General features: G+C 51.4%; 1 protein-coding gene across 1 annotated transcript in view; it reads right to left on the bottom strand.

The window, feature by feature from the left end:
* SEZ6 (seizure related 6 homolog) overlaps positions 1–14,358 on the bottom strand; it is a 62,921-nt gene that overhangs the window by 20,747 nt on the left and 27,816 nt on the right. Inside the window, exons 5-9 of the mRNA XM_058163836.1 lie at positions 10,303–10,488; positions 9,611–9,779; positions 7,783–7,949; positions 6,741–6,935; positions 2,830–2,968 (exon numbers count right to left, since the gene is read on the bottom strand). Coding sequence (XP_058019819.1) covers positions 2,830–2,968; positions 6,741–6,935; positions 7,783–7,949; positions 9,611–9,779; positions 10,303–10,488 — 856 coding nt within the window. The remainder of the gene's footprint in view (positions 1–2,829; positions 2,969–6,740; positions 6,936–7,782; positions 7,950–9,610; positions 9,780–10,302; positions 10,489–14,358) is intronic.

A 14,358-nucleotide genomic window follows, 5' to 3' on the forward strand; every position in this document is an offset into this window, starting at 1 on the left:
CGTAGAAATGGTGGTAGACTTTAGGAAAACCCTTCCATACTTCCACCTCTCACAATACTTGACAACACAGTATCAACAAGAAACCTTCAAATTTCTGGGTTCTATCATATAAGATCTCAAATTTATTTATTTATTTATTTATTTATTTATTTGATTTTATACCTTCTCCCGAAGGACTCAGGGCGGTACAGGCAGAATAAAACCAACAAAGAACAATATACAATATACAAAATTAAAATCAGTTAAAACTTATTAAATGAGCCTGAAAAATTTAAGAAATTTACCATAAAACCAATAACCCCATTAAAATTGCTAAAATTTAGGTTTAAAATTTCATTCAAGCCAGCGAATAAAGAGATATGTTTTCAGTTCACGGAATGTCCGAAGGTCAGATATCTGGCGTATGCCCGGGGAGTTCGTTCCAGAGTGTCCCCACAGAGAAGTCCTGGGGCCGCCAGCCGACATTGTTTGGCGGATGGCACCCTGAGGAGTCCCTCTCGGTGAGAGCGTACGGGTCGGTGGGAGGCATGTGGTAGCAGTAGGCGGTCCCGTAAGTACCCAGGTCCTAAGCCATGGAGCGCCTTAAAGGTCGTGACTAACACCTTAAAGTGCACCCGAGAGGCCACAGGTAGCCAGTGCAGCCTGCGCAGGAGAGGTGTTACATGGGAGCTGCGTGCAGCTCCCTCTATCACCCGCGCGGCTGCGTTCTGGACTAACTGAAGCCTCCGGACGCACTTCAAGGGGAGCCCCATGTAGAGAGCATTACAATAATCCAAGCGACAGCTAACATCAAAAACATCATTAAAAAGGACAACAAAGAATATTCTTTCTGCGCCAACTCAGTAAGCTCAAACTGCCCAAGGAGCTGCTGATCCAATTCTACAGAGGAATTATTGAGTCTGTCATTTGCACCTCTATAACTGTCTGGTTCGGTTCTGCAACCCAACAAGAAAGACACAGACTTCAGAGGATAATTAGAACTGCAGAAAAAATAATTGCTACCAACCTGCCTTCCATTGAGGACCTGTATACTGCACGAATCAAGAAGAGGGCCGTGAAAATATTTACAGACCCCTCGCATCCTGGACATAAACTGTTTCAACTCCTACCCTCAAAACGACGCTATAGAGCACTGCACACCAGAACAACTAGACACAAGAACAGTTTTTTCCCAAAGGCCATCACTCTGCTAAACAAATAATTCCCTCAACACTGTCAGACTATTTACTGAATCTGCACTACTATTAATCGTTTCATAGTTCCCATCACCAATCTCTTTCCACTTATGACTGTATGACTATAACTTGTTGCTGGCAATCCTTATGATTTATATTGATATATTGATCATCAATTGTGTTGTAAATGTTGTACCTTGATGAACGCATCTTTTCTTTTATGTACACTGAGAGCATATGCACCAAGACAAATTCCTTGTGTGTCCAATCACACTTGGCCAATAAAAAATTCTTCTATAAGAGAGTGACAAAATAAAAGGGACCTCGGAGGTCTTCTAGTCCAACCCCCTGCTTGAAAAGGAGACCTTATATGATTCCCAAGAAATGGCGGTCCAATCTCTTTTTAAAAGCCTCTGGTGATGGGGCAGCCACAGCTTTTAGAGGCAAGTTGTCCTCCCTCCCTTCCCCTCCCCATCTTTCCTTCCCTCCTTCCTTCACTCTCCTTCCTTCCTTCCTTCTTTCCTTTCTTCCTTCCTTCCTTCCTTTCTTCCTTCCTTCCTCCTCCTTCCTTCCTCCTCCCTCTCCTTCCTGCCTCCTCCTCCTCCTCCCCATCTTTCTTTCTTTCCTTCCTTCTTCCTTCCTTCCTTCCTCTCCCTCCTTCCTCCTCCTCCTTCCTTCCTCCTTCCTCCTCCTCCTCCCCATCTTTCTTTCTTTCCTTCCTTCCTTCCTTCCTTCCCTCCTCCTCCTCCTCCTCCTCCCTCTCCTTCCTTCCTCCTTCCTCCTCCTCCTCCCCATCTTTCTTTCTTTCCTTCCTTCCTTCCTTCCTTCCTTCCTTCCTTCCTTCCTTCCTTCCTCCTCCTTCCTTCCTCCTCCCTCTCCTTCCTGCCTCCTTCCTCCTCCTCCCCATCTTTCTTTCTTTCTTTCCTTTCTTCCTTCCTTCCCTCCTTCCTTCTTTCCTTCTTCCTTCCTTCCTTCTTTCTTTCTTTCTTTCTTCCTTCCTTCCTTCCTTTCTTCCTTCCTTCCCTCCCTCCCTCCCCTTCCTTCCCTCCCTCCCTCTCCTTCCTGCCTCCCTTCCTGCCTCCTCCTCCCCATCTTTCTTTCTTTCTTTCCTTCCTTCACTCTCCTTCCTTCCTTCCCTCCTTCCCTCCCTCCCCTTCCTTCCCTCCCTCCCTCTCCTTCCTGCCTCCCTTCCTCCTCCTCCCCATCTTTCTTTCTTTCTTTCTTTCTTTCCTTCCTTCCCCTCCTTCCTTCCTTCCTTCCTTCCTTCCTTCCTTCCTTCCTTCCTTCCTTCCTTCCAAAGCAATAGTGCTTAGACTTATATATCGCTTCACAGCCCTCTCTAAGCAGTTTACAGAGTCAGCATATCGTCCCCAACAATTTAGATCCTCATTTTACCGACCTCGGAAGGACGGAAGGCTGAGTCCACCTTAAGCCGGTCAGGATCGAACTGCTGTCAGTGGGCACTGAGTTAACCTGCAATGCTGCCTTCTAACCACTGCGCCACCATGGCTTAAAAACTGGCTTGCTTAGCAGCGGAAACTCTGGACTCAACGGTAGTCCTAAATCCAGGGCTACTTGTGCGCGGGGGTTCGCCTGCCTTAAGGAGAGCTGGGCCTGGGTGCGAAAGAGGGGAGGAGAGAAGCAGTCCACTCACACACGTATGTCCAACATGATGCGCTTGTCCTCTTCCACGTGGACGCCCCAGATGCAGTCCTGCCCCTTTCCGTACGGTTCGGGCCAGTTGGGGGATAAAACCACTCCGGATGCATCCGTGATCTCCCCGCTGCACACAGCTGTTGCGGACACACGTGAGAGAAAGGTCACACGTGTTTAGATCCCTGCCTGAGTTTCTTCCGGTAACTTTTTATTTTAAAATTCAGTGCAAGTTATGTTTCTCTACGTAAGGCAGTCCTCGACTTATCGCCGTTCCATTGAGTGACCGTTCGGAGTTACAACAGCACTGGAAAAAATGACTTAGGGCCATTTTTCATAGTTACGACGGTTGCAGAATCTCCATGGTCACGGGATCATCATTCAGACGCTTGGCAAACTGACTCATATTTATGACGGTTGGAGTGTCCCAGGGTCAAATGATCACCTTTTGCGTCCTTCTCTCAAACGAAGTCAATGGCGAAACCAGATTCACTTAACAACCATGCGACTAATTTAACAACTGCAATGATTCACTTAACAACCATGGTGAGAAAGGTCTTAAAATGGAGCAAAACTCTCTGAACAAATGTCTCGCTTAGCAACATAAATTTTGGGGCTCATCTGTAGTCGTAAGCCGAGGACTACCTGTATTACATTACATTGTATGTACAGGGTACACATAGTCCTTGATTATAGTCTGTCATAACATCGAACGGTTGCTAAGCAATCGGTCGTAGGTTGGATGCCCTGCATATGTGACATCTCACTTGATGGCTTAGCAACCAAAATTCGGGCCCCAGCTCTGATTGTAAGTCAAGGACTTCCTGTAACTTTCTGAAGCACCTGTTAATAAATACAGGTAATCCTCAATTTACGACCATAATTGAGCCCAAAATTGATGTTGCTAACTGAGACATTTGTTAAGTGAGGTTTGCCCCTGTTACAACCTTTCTTGTCACAGTTGTTAAGTGAATAATTGCAGCTGTTATACATTAATAACACGGTTGCTAAGCAAACCTGGCTTCCCCGCTCGTCAGAAAAGGTCACAAAAGGGGATCACGAGACCCCGGGACTCTGCAACCGTCATAAATATGAGTCATTTGCCAAGCGTCTGAATTTTGATCACATGGCCATGGGGGTGATGCACGGCCATACATGTAAAAATGGTCATAAGTCACTTTTTTCAAAGTGATGTTGTAACTTTGAACGGTCACTAAATGAACTGTTGTAAGTCGAGGAATACCTGTAGGTAAAAATAATTTTATTTATTTATTTATTTATTTATTTATTTATTTATTTATTTATTTATTTATTTATTTATTTATTTATTTATTTTTCATATTTTTATACCGCCCTATCTCCCTAGGGACTCAGGGCGGTTCACAACCAGATATTTAAAAGTGATTTATTGCGTTTTAAAAGCGATTTATTGCGTGTTTTTCCTTGTCCAGGGAGAAATCCCATCTGCAACCCTCTTGGTCACAATAAAGGAGAAATCAGCAGGAAAACTCGGATGAGGAGGGCTCCGAGCTACAGGGATTAAATGGAGCTTCCCCCTGAAGTGACTGAGGAAAATCTGGATGGCAGGCCCCTATCCCAGAGGCTAAGCAGCCGAGTTACCCCACCTTGCGTTATCCTTTAACAGTAACAGAGTTGGAAGGGACCTTGGAGGTCATCTAATCCAACCCCCTGCTCACGCAGGAGATCTGTACTAGGGATTTGAACCGCCGAACTGCCGACCTTTCCGATCGACAAGCTCAGCGTCTCAGCCACTGAGCCACCTCCCACGTGTAGGGGAAGGAGTGGCAGAAACCTGGGGGCAGAGTTAAAAGAGGGCTCAGCCTAGAATCCCTGCGTAGTCACAAGCGGGCTAAGTCGAGCCTCTCTTGAGTGCCGTGGACCCTCATGTAACTCCAAGCAGATGCTAAGTGTGAGCTGAGAGGATTCCTGAACACAGGCTTCCAGCAATAAATTAGTTTAATTGGAGCTTCAGGTGTGGACCTGGTCTTTTGTGTCAGGAAGGGAGGGAGGGAGGGAAGGGAGGAAGGAAGGAAGGAAGGAGGGAAAGAGGAGGGAGGGAAGAAAGAGAGGGAAGGAGAATAAGGGGAGGGAGGAAGGAGGGAAGGAAGGAAGGAGAGCAAGGAGAGAGAGGAAGGAGGGAAAGGGGAGGGAGGGAAGGAAGGGAGGAAGGGAAGGAAGGAAGGAGAGCAAGGAGAGGGAGGAAGGAGGGAAAGGGGAGGAAGGAGGGAAGGGAAGGAAGGAAGGAAGGAAGGAGAGCAAGGAGAGAGAGGAAGGAGGGAAAGGGGAGGGAGGGAAGGAAGGGAGGAAGGAAGGAAGGAGGGAAAGAGGAGGGAGGAAGGAAGGAGGAAGGAAGGAAGGAGGAAGAAAGGAGGAGGGAAGGAAGGAGGAAGGAGAGTAAGGGAGGGAGGAAGGAGGAAGGAAGAAGGAGAGCAAGGAGGGAGGAAGGAGGGAAGGAAGGAGGAAGGAGAGGAGGGAGGAAGGAGAGAGGAAGGAGGAAGAGGAGGAGGAAGAGGAGGAAGGAGGAAGGAGGAAGAGGAGGGAAGGAAGGAGGAAGGAAGGAAGGAGGAAGAGGAGGGAGGAAGGAAGAGGAGGAAGGAGGAGGGAAGGAAGGAAGGAAGGAAGGAAGAAGGAGAGGAAGGAGGGAAAGAGGAGGGAGGGAAGGAAGGGAGGAAGGAAGGAAGGAGGGAAAGAGGAGGGAGGGAAGGAAGGGAGGAAGGAAGGAAGGAGGGAAAGAGGAGGGAGGGAAGAAAGGGAGGGAAGGAGAGTAAGGGGAGGGAGGAAGGAGGGAAGGAAGGAAGGAGAGCAAGGGGAGGGGGAGGAAGGAGGGAAGGAAGGAAGGAAGGAAGGAGAGAGAGGAAGGAGGGAAAGAGGAGGGAGGGAAGGAAGGGAGGAAGGAAGGAAGGAGGGGAAGAGGAGGAGGAAGGAAGGAGGAAGGAAGGAAGGAGGAAGAGGAGGAGGGAAGAAAGGGAGGAAGGAGAGTAAGGGAGGGAGGAAGGGGGGAAGGAAGAAGGAGAGCAGGGGGGGGGAGGAAGGAGGGAAGGAAGGAAGGAAGGAGAGCAAGGAGAGAGAGGAAGGAGGGAAAGAGGAGGGAGGGAAGGAAGGGAGGAAGGAGGAGAGCAAGGAGAGGAGGAAGGAGGGAAGGAAGGAAGAAAGGAGGAAGGAGAAGGAAGGAGAGCAAGGAGAGAGGAGGAAGGAGAAGGAAGGAGGAAGGAAGGAAGGAGGGAGAGGAGGAGGGAAGGAAGGAGGAAGGAAGGAAGGAGGAAGAGGAGGAGGGAAGAAAGGGAGGAAGGAGAGAAGGAGGGAGGAAGGAGGGAAGGAAGGAAGGAGAGCAAGGGAGGGAGGAAGGAAGGAAGGAAGGAAGGAGAAGGAGAGAGGAGGAAGAGGAAGGAAGAGGAGGAGGAAGGAAGGAAGGAGGAAGGAGGAGGAAGAAAGGAGGAAGGAGAGAAGGAGGAAGAGGAGGAGGAAGGAAGGAGAGCAAGGAGGGAGGAAGGAGGGAAGGAAGGAAGGAAGGAGAGAGAGGAAGGAGGGAAAGGGGAGGAAGGAAGGAGGAAGGAGGAGGAAGGAGAGAGGAAGGAGGGAAGGAGGAGGAGGAAGGAAGGAGGAAGGAAGGAAGGAGGGAGGAGGAGGAGGAAGGAGGAGGGAGGAAGGAAGGAAGGAAGGAAGGAAGGAAGGAAGGAAGGAGAGAGGAAGGAGGAAGGAGGAGGGAGGAAGGAAGGAAGGAGAGCAAGGAGAGGGAGGAAGGAGGGAAGGGAAGGAAGGAAGGAAAGAAGGGAATAGAGGAAGGGAGGAAGGAAGGGAAAGAAAATAAGATTAATAGGAAAGAAGTGTAGGAGAAGGAGAGGGAACCAATTCTCGTCATTTCCTCCAGTCACGTCCTTCCCCGTCTCTCACCTCTGCAGGCCGGCTCCGTCTCGTTCCACTGGGGGTTGGAGGGATCCACGCACTCGATGATGACCGAGCCTTGCTCCAAGGTGTAGCCGGGCTCACAGGTGAACTCCACGGTGGTGCCCACTTTGTAGCTGCCGTTGCTGGAGGTGAAGTTCCCGTATTTGACGAAGGGCTCGTAGCAGTGACCGGGGCGGAAAGCTGCAAAGGGCAGAGCAGGGAGAAGGAAGGCCTGTTCTCCTTCTTTTTTAGCAGGGCTGGTCCCTGCTGGGTTGCCGGACTACAATTCCCATCAGCCTCAACCAGCACAGTTGAAGCTGGGAAGGGTAACAGGTTTAAGAGTGGGAAGAGACCTTGAAGGTCTTCTAGTCCCAACTGTTGTGGTCCACCAGCAGCCTGGGGACCTGGCAGCGGAGTCAGACAGTGAGGAGACTGGGGAGGACAATGGGCCAGTTCCGGAGTCGGGGGAAGACCTGGACAAGGGCTCTGCATCGGAGGCAGAGATGAGGCCAGGGCCCTCTGGGAGCGATGCGCGGACTCCGGAGTCTCCAGAGGTGGACAGCAGAGAGGCAGAGGAACAGAAGGAGCCCCTTCCTAGTACACACATGCAAAGAGCCCAAGAGCCTTTGCTGCTCTTTTAAGCCTTCTGGGAGGGGCCAATCATCTTCTGGCGTTACTCCTGAGTTGTCCTTTTTGCTTTAGCTGCTCTTGCCTTCTGGCAGCTCTTTGCATGCGTGTACTAGGAACGGGCTCCTCCTGTTCCTCTGCCTCTCTGCTGTCCGCCTCTGGAGGCTCCGGAGTCCACGCATCGTTCCCACATGGTCCTGATCCCATCTCTGCCTCTGACACAGAGCTCTTGTCCAGGCCTTCCCCTGACTCCGGGACTGGCCCATCATCCTCCCCAGCCTGCTCACTGTCCGACTCCCCTTCCAGCTCCGCAGGCTGCTAATGGACCACAACACCAACCCGCTGCAGTAGCATGGGTCATCCAAGGGGGACCCTTGGGGAACACACCTGGGGGAGACCCCAGCACTTCTTGGCCACTCACCCTCATAGCGCAGGGCCACCCCGGCAGCCACGCCGCCGCTATCCGTGGAAAACTCGACGAAGAAGCCACGGCTGGTGCTGACCAACCCTTCGATGGGCAGATACTCGACCTCGTACGAGTCGTACACCGGAGGTGCCTCAATGTTGTTGCCGTTACGGATGATCAGCCTGCAACGAAATGGGAGGGGCAGATTTCCTTCCTGAGTGTCTCAAGGATTCCAAGATTTGGGGCAGTAGACAAGGTCCAAAATGGGGCCCACAGCTGTGCGATTGCCCCTTGCTTACGTGTGTTGCAATGCGGTAAAAAAAGGAGTTTGATTGCAGGTAGTCCTTGACTTATGACCACAATTGAGGCCAAACTTTCCATGCTAAGCAAGACAGCTGAGTTTTGCCCCGTTTTACGAAGTTTCTTGCCACAGCAGTTGGGTCAATCCCTGCCGTTGTTAAGTGAGTCACACAGTCGTTCAGTGAATCGGTTTTCCCTGTTGACTTTGCTTGCCAGAAGGTGGCAAAAGGGGATCACATATTCCTGGAACCGTCATAAATATGAGCCGGTTGCCAAGCAGACGAATTCTGATCACGTAACTATGGGGATGTTGCAATAATTGTAAGTGTGAAAAACAGCCACACATCACTTTTTAAGTGCCTTTTTCACTTCAAATAGTCACTAAACGAATGGTTGTAAGTCAAGGACTATCTGCACATGGCCGTGGATAGCATCTTCATTGTTTTACCCACCCATCTGTGGATGCCCCAATGGGGTGCTGGGATGATTAATCTGCGTAACATGGAAGCTGTCTTGGGGGGGGGGGCAGTTCTCGACCAGTCACCCTCCATGTTGTAGACTGGAAACGCCATTGTCCTAGAACAGGTTTCTTGACATTGGCAGCCTTAAGAGGGGAGGACTTCCACTCCCAGAATCCCCCAGCCAGCCTGCTTTAAGAGGGGAGGACTTCCACTCCCAGAATCCCCCAGCCAGCAATGCTTTAAGAGGGGAGGACTTCCACTCCCAGAATTCCCCAGCCAGCCTGCTTTAAGAGGGGAGGACTTCCACTCCCAGAATCCCCCAGCCAGCCTGCTTTAAGAGGGGAGGACTTCCACTCCCAGAATCCCCCAGCCAGCAATGCTTTAAGAGGGGAGGACTTCCACTCCCAGAATTCCCCAGCCAGCCTGCTTTAAGAGGAGGACTTCACTCCCAGAATCCCCCAGCCAGCCTGCTTTAAGAGGCCCCTTGTTCCACTCCCAGAATCCCCCAGCCAGCAATGCTTTAAGAGGGGAGGACTTCCACTCCCAGAATTCCCCAGCCAGCCTGCTTTAAGAGGGGAGGACTTCCACTCCCAGAATCCCCCAGCCAGCAATGCTTTAAGAGGGGAGGACTTCCACTCCCAGAATCCCCCAGCCAGCCATGCTTTAAGAGGGGAGGACTTCCACTCCCAGAATCCCCCAGCCAGCTTGCTTTAAGAGAGGAGGACTTCCACTCCCAGAATCCCCCAGCCAGCCATGCTTTAAGAGGGGAGGACTTCCACTCCCAGAATCCCCCAGCCAGCCATGCTTTAAGAGGGGAGGACTTCCACTCCCAGAATTCCCCAGCCAGCCATGCTTTAAGAGGGGAGGACTTCCACTCCCAGAATCCCCCAGCCAGCTTGCTTTAAGAGGGGAGGACTTCCACTCCCAGAATTCCCTGGCCAGCAAGGTGCCCTCTCTTTCACCTTATTCTACCTCAAAGGGTTGTGGTGAGAAAGCAGCCAAGGTCCTAGCAAACCGCCAGCCCTGAAGAGAACCCCTCTGCAGCCCCTCATCCCTTGCCCTCCCGTCCTCCGAGGGCTCACCTGTCGTCGTCCTCTGCCAAGGAGACCTTCTCGAAATGCAGGTGCAGCCGCTGCCCAGGGGGCGCCTCCAGCACCCAGTGGCAGGTGAGGTTGTTGCTGTAGTTGGCCGGGAAGCCAGGCGACACAATGCGCCCCGTGGTGGCATTCTGGATCACGCCTCCGCATGCCGCTGCAAGAAAAGCATGGAATGGGCAATATCAGACTGCCCAGAATCTGATCTCCTAAACAAACTTTGGCTCCAGTTGTTGAGAAAGATATAATTTCATTAGAGATAAAATGTATTGCAGGAGTGCAAAGCCAGAACTGAGAATCGTGCACCGAAATCCCTAAGTTCTACTTTTCCACCCGCCAACTGTCCCTCACTGCCCCCGCCCCCAGTGTAACCAATCAAACATGCAAGGTGTTTCCATAATGGTCACTCTGAGCACCGCTTGGTTGTGGAGCTCCCTTCTTTTTCCAAGTGGTTGACCTTGAGACAGAGTCTCGAGGTGGTACAGTCTGTACTTTCGATTCCCCAAGCGTCACCTTCCTCATCCCCCCCACTCTCCACAGTTCATGGCACTCTGTCATTGTGTAACAGCGAAGCACCGCAAGCCTAAGATGACAACTGACAGGCAACGCGAGTTGGGGTCCAGGTCTGGCATGGGATGCCCCCCTCCCCTGCTCTGCTGCCCCATCTCCGGCTGACTCACCGATGCAGGTGGGCTCCTGGCTGTTCCAGAAGGGATGGGTGGCATTGAGGCATGCCAGGCAGGGCTTCCCCACCAACTGGTACCCGACGATGCAGGAGAAGCACGCTTGGCCCCCTGGGTGAGTGCTGGTGACAGAGACGTCGCCGTATGCGGGCCTCACGGGGAAGACACAACTGAGCAAGTACGCTGGACAGAGGAGAGACACGGACAGTGGCTTAATGCAGGCGTCCCCAATCCCCAGTTTGTGGACCAGCAACGGGCCGCGGCATGCCAGAAACTGGTCCACGCAAACAAGCAAAGTCCCATCCGCGGGATTCAGGCAGCACGCGGAACCACGCTCCCTCCGGTCCGTGTAAAAACCTCTATCCACGGAACTGGTCCCTGGTGCCTGAAAGGTTGGGGCCTGTTGCTTTAGTGCAGGTCAGCGGTGAAATGCATTTGCCTTTACTACCGGTTCGGGAATGTGAGCGTGCGCCTCTTCTGCGCATGCACAGAGGGTCAAAAATGGGACGTAATGATGTCCTGGCGGGTGGGCAGAGACTCCGACCACCGGCACTACCGGTTCGTGCAACCCGGATAGATCTGGCCGGATTTCACCGCTGGTGCAGGGGTATCAAACTCAATTTCATTGAGGGCTGCATCAGGGCTGTGGTTGACCTTGGGGATGGTGGGGGGCTGGCCATGGCCAACTGGGTGGGTGTGGCCAACTGGGTAGGCGTGGCCAGCTTGACACCACTCACTGGGCATGGCTGACTGGGTGGGCGTGGCTAGCTTGATGCCAGTCCCCAACCTGCTGGCATGTTTTCTCTTCGCTTTGGAAGACGGCCGAAGCGAAGCGGGCTGACCTCTTACATTTTCCAGGACTGCCCTGCGGGCCGGATCCAACCACATTGTGGGCCCTCACGTCTTGTATTTGACACCCCTGGTTTAGTGTCCATCCTGAGCACTAAGGTCCATGGCTAAACCAACCCACCTGCCCATCATCCTGGGCAAGTGCGCTCTTCCCCATCCCTTGTTCTCTGCCGCATCAGAGGCAGGCATCTATTCCAGGACTGTCAGCTCGACCCAGGTTGCAGAGACCAAGCCTTGAAACCAGTGCCTCCTGCTTGCAAATGTGATACTGGTAGTCCTCAACTTACGACCAGAATCTAGCCCCCGATTTCCATTGCTAAGTGAGAGAGTTGCTCTGCCCCATTTTACATATGGTTGTTAAAGCGAATCTGGCTTCCACCATTGGCTTTGCTTGTCAGAAGGTCGCAAAAGGGGATCCCTTGGAACCCAGGACAGTGCGACCGTCATAAGTATGGGTCAGTTGTCAAGTGTGCAAATTCACATACCGTCTTGCTTAGCAACGGAAATTTGGGGCTCAATGACAGTCGTAAGTGGAGAACTACATGTGATTAGTCCAAGGATCATTTTCTAAATCAATACAGGCAATCCTAGATTTATGACTCCTATTGAGTCCAACATTTATGTTGCTAATTGAGATATTTGTTAAGTGAGCTTTGCCCCATTTTACGACTTTATTTGCCACCGTTCTTAAGTGAACCATCACAGTTGTTAAATTAGTAACACTGTCGTTACGTGACTCTGGCTTCCCCACGGACTTTGCTTGTCGGAAGGTCACAAAAGGGGATCCTGTGACCACCACCCCATTAATTTGTTAATCGGCCACTAAACAAATTGTTGTAAATCAAGGACTACCTGTAACTCCTCACGGAGGCTTTCCCTTTGCAGTTGCTGCCTGCAGCCTCCTGCCATGGACTGACTTCCTGCAATTTTCCCATTTGAAAATATAATCCCCGATTGTATAATTTCTGCCTCCCCCCCTCTCCCCCCCCCCCCCCGGTTTTGCAAGTGCTCCTTGCCTTAACAACCATGGCAGCCCCTCGGATTCTGCCTTGAGATACAGATTCACAGAGTTGGAAGGGACCTTGGAGGTCACCTAGTCCAACCCCCCCCCCCCCCCAAGCAGGAGACCCTACGCCATTTCTGACCGGTGGCAGTCCAGTCTCTTCTTGAAAGCCTCCAGGGATGAAGCTCCCGCAACTTCCGAAGGCAACTTCTGTTCCATCGGTTGATTGTTCTCACTGGCAGAAAAAATTCTCCTTATTTCTAGGTTGAATCTCTCCTTGTTCAGTTTCCATCCATTGTTCCTTGTCTGGCCTTTGGATGCTTTGGAGAATAGCTTGACCCCCTTCCTCCTCTCTGGGGCAGCCCCTCAAATATTGGAAGATGCTCTCCTGTCTCCCCTGGTCCTTCTCTTCACCAGACCAGCCAGTCCCAGTTCCTGCAACCGTCCATCGTATGTTTTAGCCTCCAGTCATCCCCTCATCATCCTGGTTGCTCTTCTCTGCACTCTTTCTAGAGTCTCAACATCTTTTTTATAGTGTGGAGACCAAAATTGGATGTTGTATTCTATGTGTGGCCTTACTAAGGCTTTGTGGAGTGGTCTTGGTACCTCCCTTGATTGTATCCCTCTGTTAATGCAATTTAGGATTGTGTTGGCTTTTTTGACTGCTGGTGGGAGTTTCAGATAAAAAATACAGGTAGTTCTCGACTTACAACAGTCCACTTAGTGACCATTTGAAGTTAGAACAGCTGTGAAAAAAGAGACTTGTGACCCTTTCCCACACTTACGACCATTGCAGCATCCCGCACAGTCATGTGATCAAACTCCGGACGCTTGGCAACCGGCTCTTATTTATGACCGTCGTTGTGTCCCAAGCAAGATCAGATGATCCTTTTTGCGACCTCCTGACAAGTGATGTCAACGGGGAAGCTGGGTTCACTTAATGACCAGATTACTCAAGACACAACTTCAGTGATTTACTGTATAACTGTGACCAAGAAGGGCTGCGAAAGTGGGCAAAACTCACTTAAAAAAAACACCTCACTTAGCAGCAGAAATTTGGGGCTCAATCGTGGTCGTAAATTGAGGAATACCGCTATGTGCAAACCTCTCCTAAAGGGAGATCCGTCTCTGTTCCCAACACAGGAAACACAGGACCAGACAGGAAACACAATCACAGTCAACTCATTTTATTTTATCGTAAAGCTCAGAGGTTGGGTTTCACATAATTTTACCACCGGTTCGCCGTGCACCGAAAACGTGAGCGTACGCACACGCCCGCTTCGCTTGCTTGCGCCGTCCAGCATGTGCACAGCCAACTTTGCATACACTTTGCTCGCGCACGCAGCTTGCACGCATGTAAACAACTTGCACGCATGCGCGCGGCTTAGAAAATATGGCTAAATAGGACAGCATAGTGCCGGGGCTACTGTTGTGCCTCGTCCGCTTTCCCCGCAGCCGGGCCCATCTTATCTGCTTCCGAACGCTGAGGAATGTCCTAGCATGCCTCCCGGCCCCAGCCCTGGCTCCATGCCCAGGCAAACGGAGCAACTAGACCCCTCCCCTCCCCCACAGCATGTGAGCCTGAGGAAGGTCAATTACAAACAGCTGCAGACTGGAGTGACCCTCGCTTCAGGAGAACTGATAGGCGGCGGCAACAGAAGGAAGGGAGGGGCAGGCCTGGATAAGTACTGAGTCATGGAGCCACACCCCATGGCCTATATAAAGGATCTGCTTTCTGGCATTCTCTGAGTCAGGCAAAGTCTACCTTATCTTGCTGAAGTCACTTTCTGGTCTCCTGCCTACCTTGAGAACTTTGCTAGGACTTTGGCAGAGCTGCAGAGGCACGCCTGATTCGGATTTCCCTGACCCGGCCGTCAGCGGAGGAGTGGGACACGACAGCTACCAGTTTGCGTGAACCGGCTTGAACCGGCTGAATACTACCACTGGTAAAGCTGCATGAAGAGAATTTTTGCAGGTCTGAAAACAGAAATCTCCCTCTGTCTCCTTTACAGCCTGAGAAACTAGGGAGGGTTTCTTCTTTGCCCTTTATGCAGCTGAGCTCGGCTGTCTCTCCTCTGTCACATCTTTTCATCCTGCCTCCCAAGGTCTTTCTCACATCCCAAGCCAGTGTCCTCTACACCAGGGGTCCCCAAACCCACGGGCTGTGGTCCAGTACTAGGCTGCAACCCATTTGGAACTGG

The sequence above is a fragment of the Ahaetulla prasina genome, chromosome 1, assembly GCF_028640845.1.
Source record: "Ahaetulla prasina isolate Xishuangbanna chromosome 1, ASM2864084v1, whole genome shotgun sequence".
Taxonomy (NCBI): Eukaryota; Metazoa; Chordata; class Lepidosauria; order Squamata; family Colubridae; genus Ahaetulla; species Ahaetulla prasina.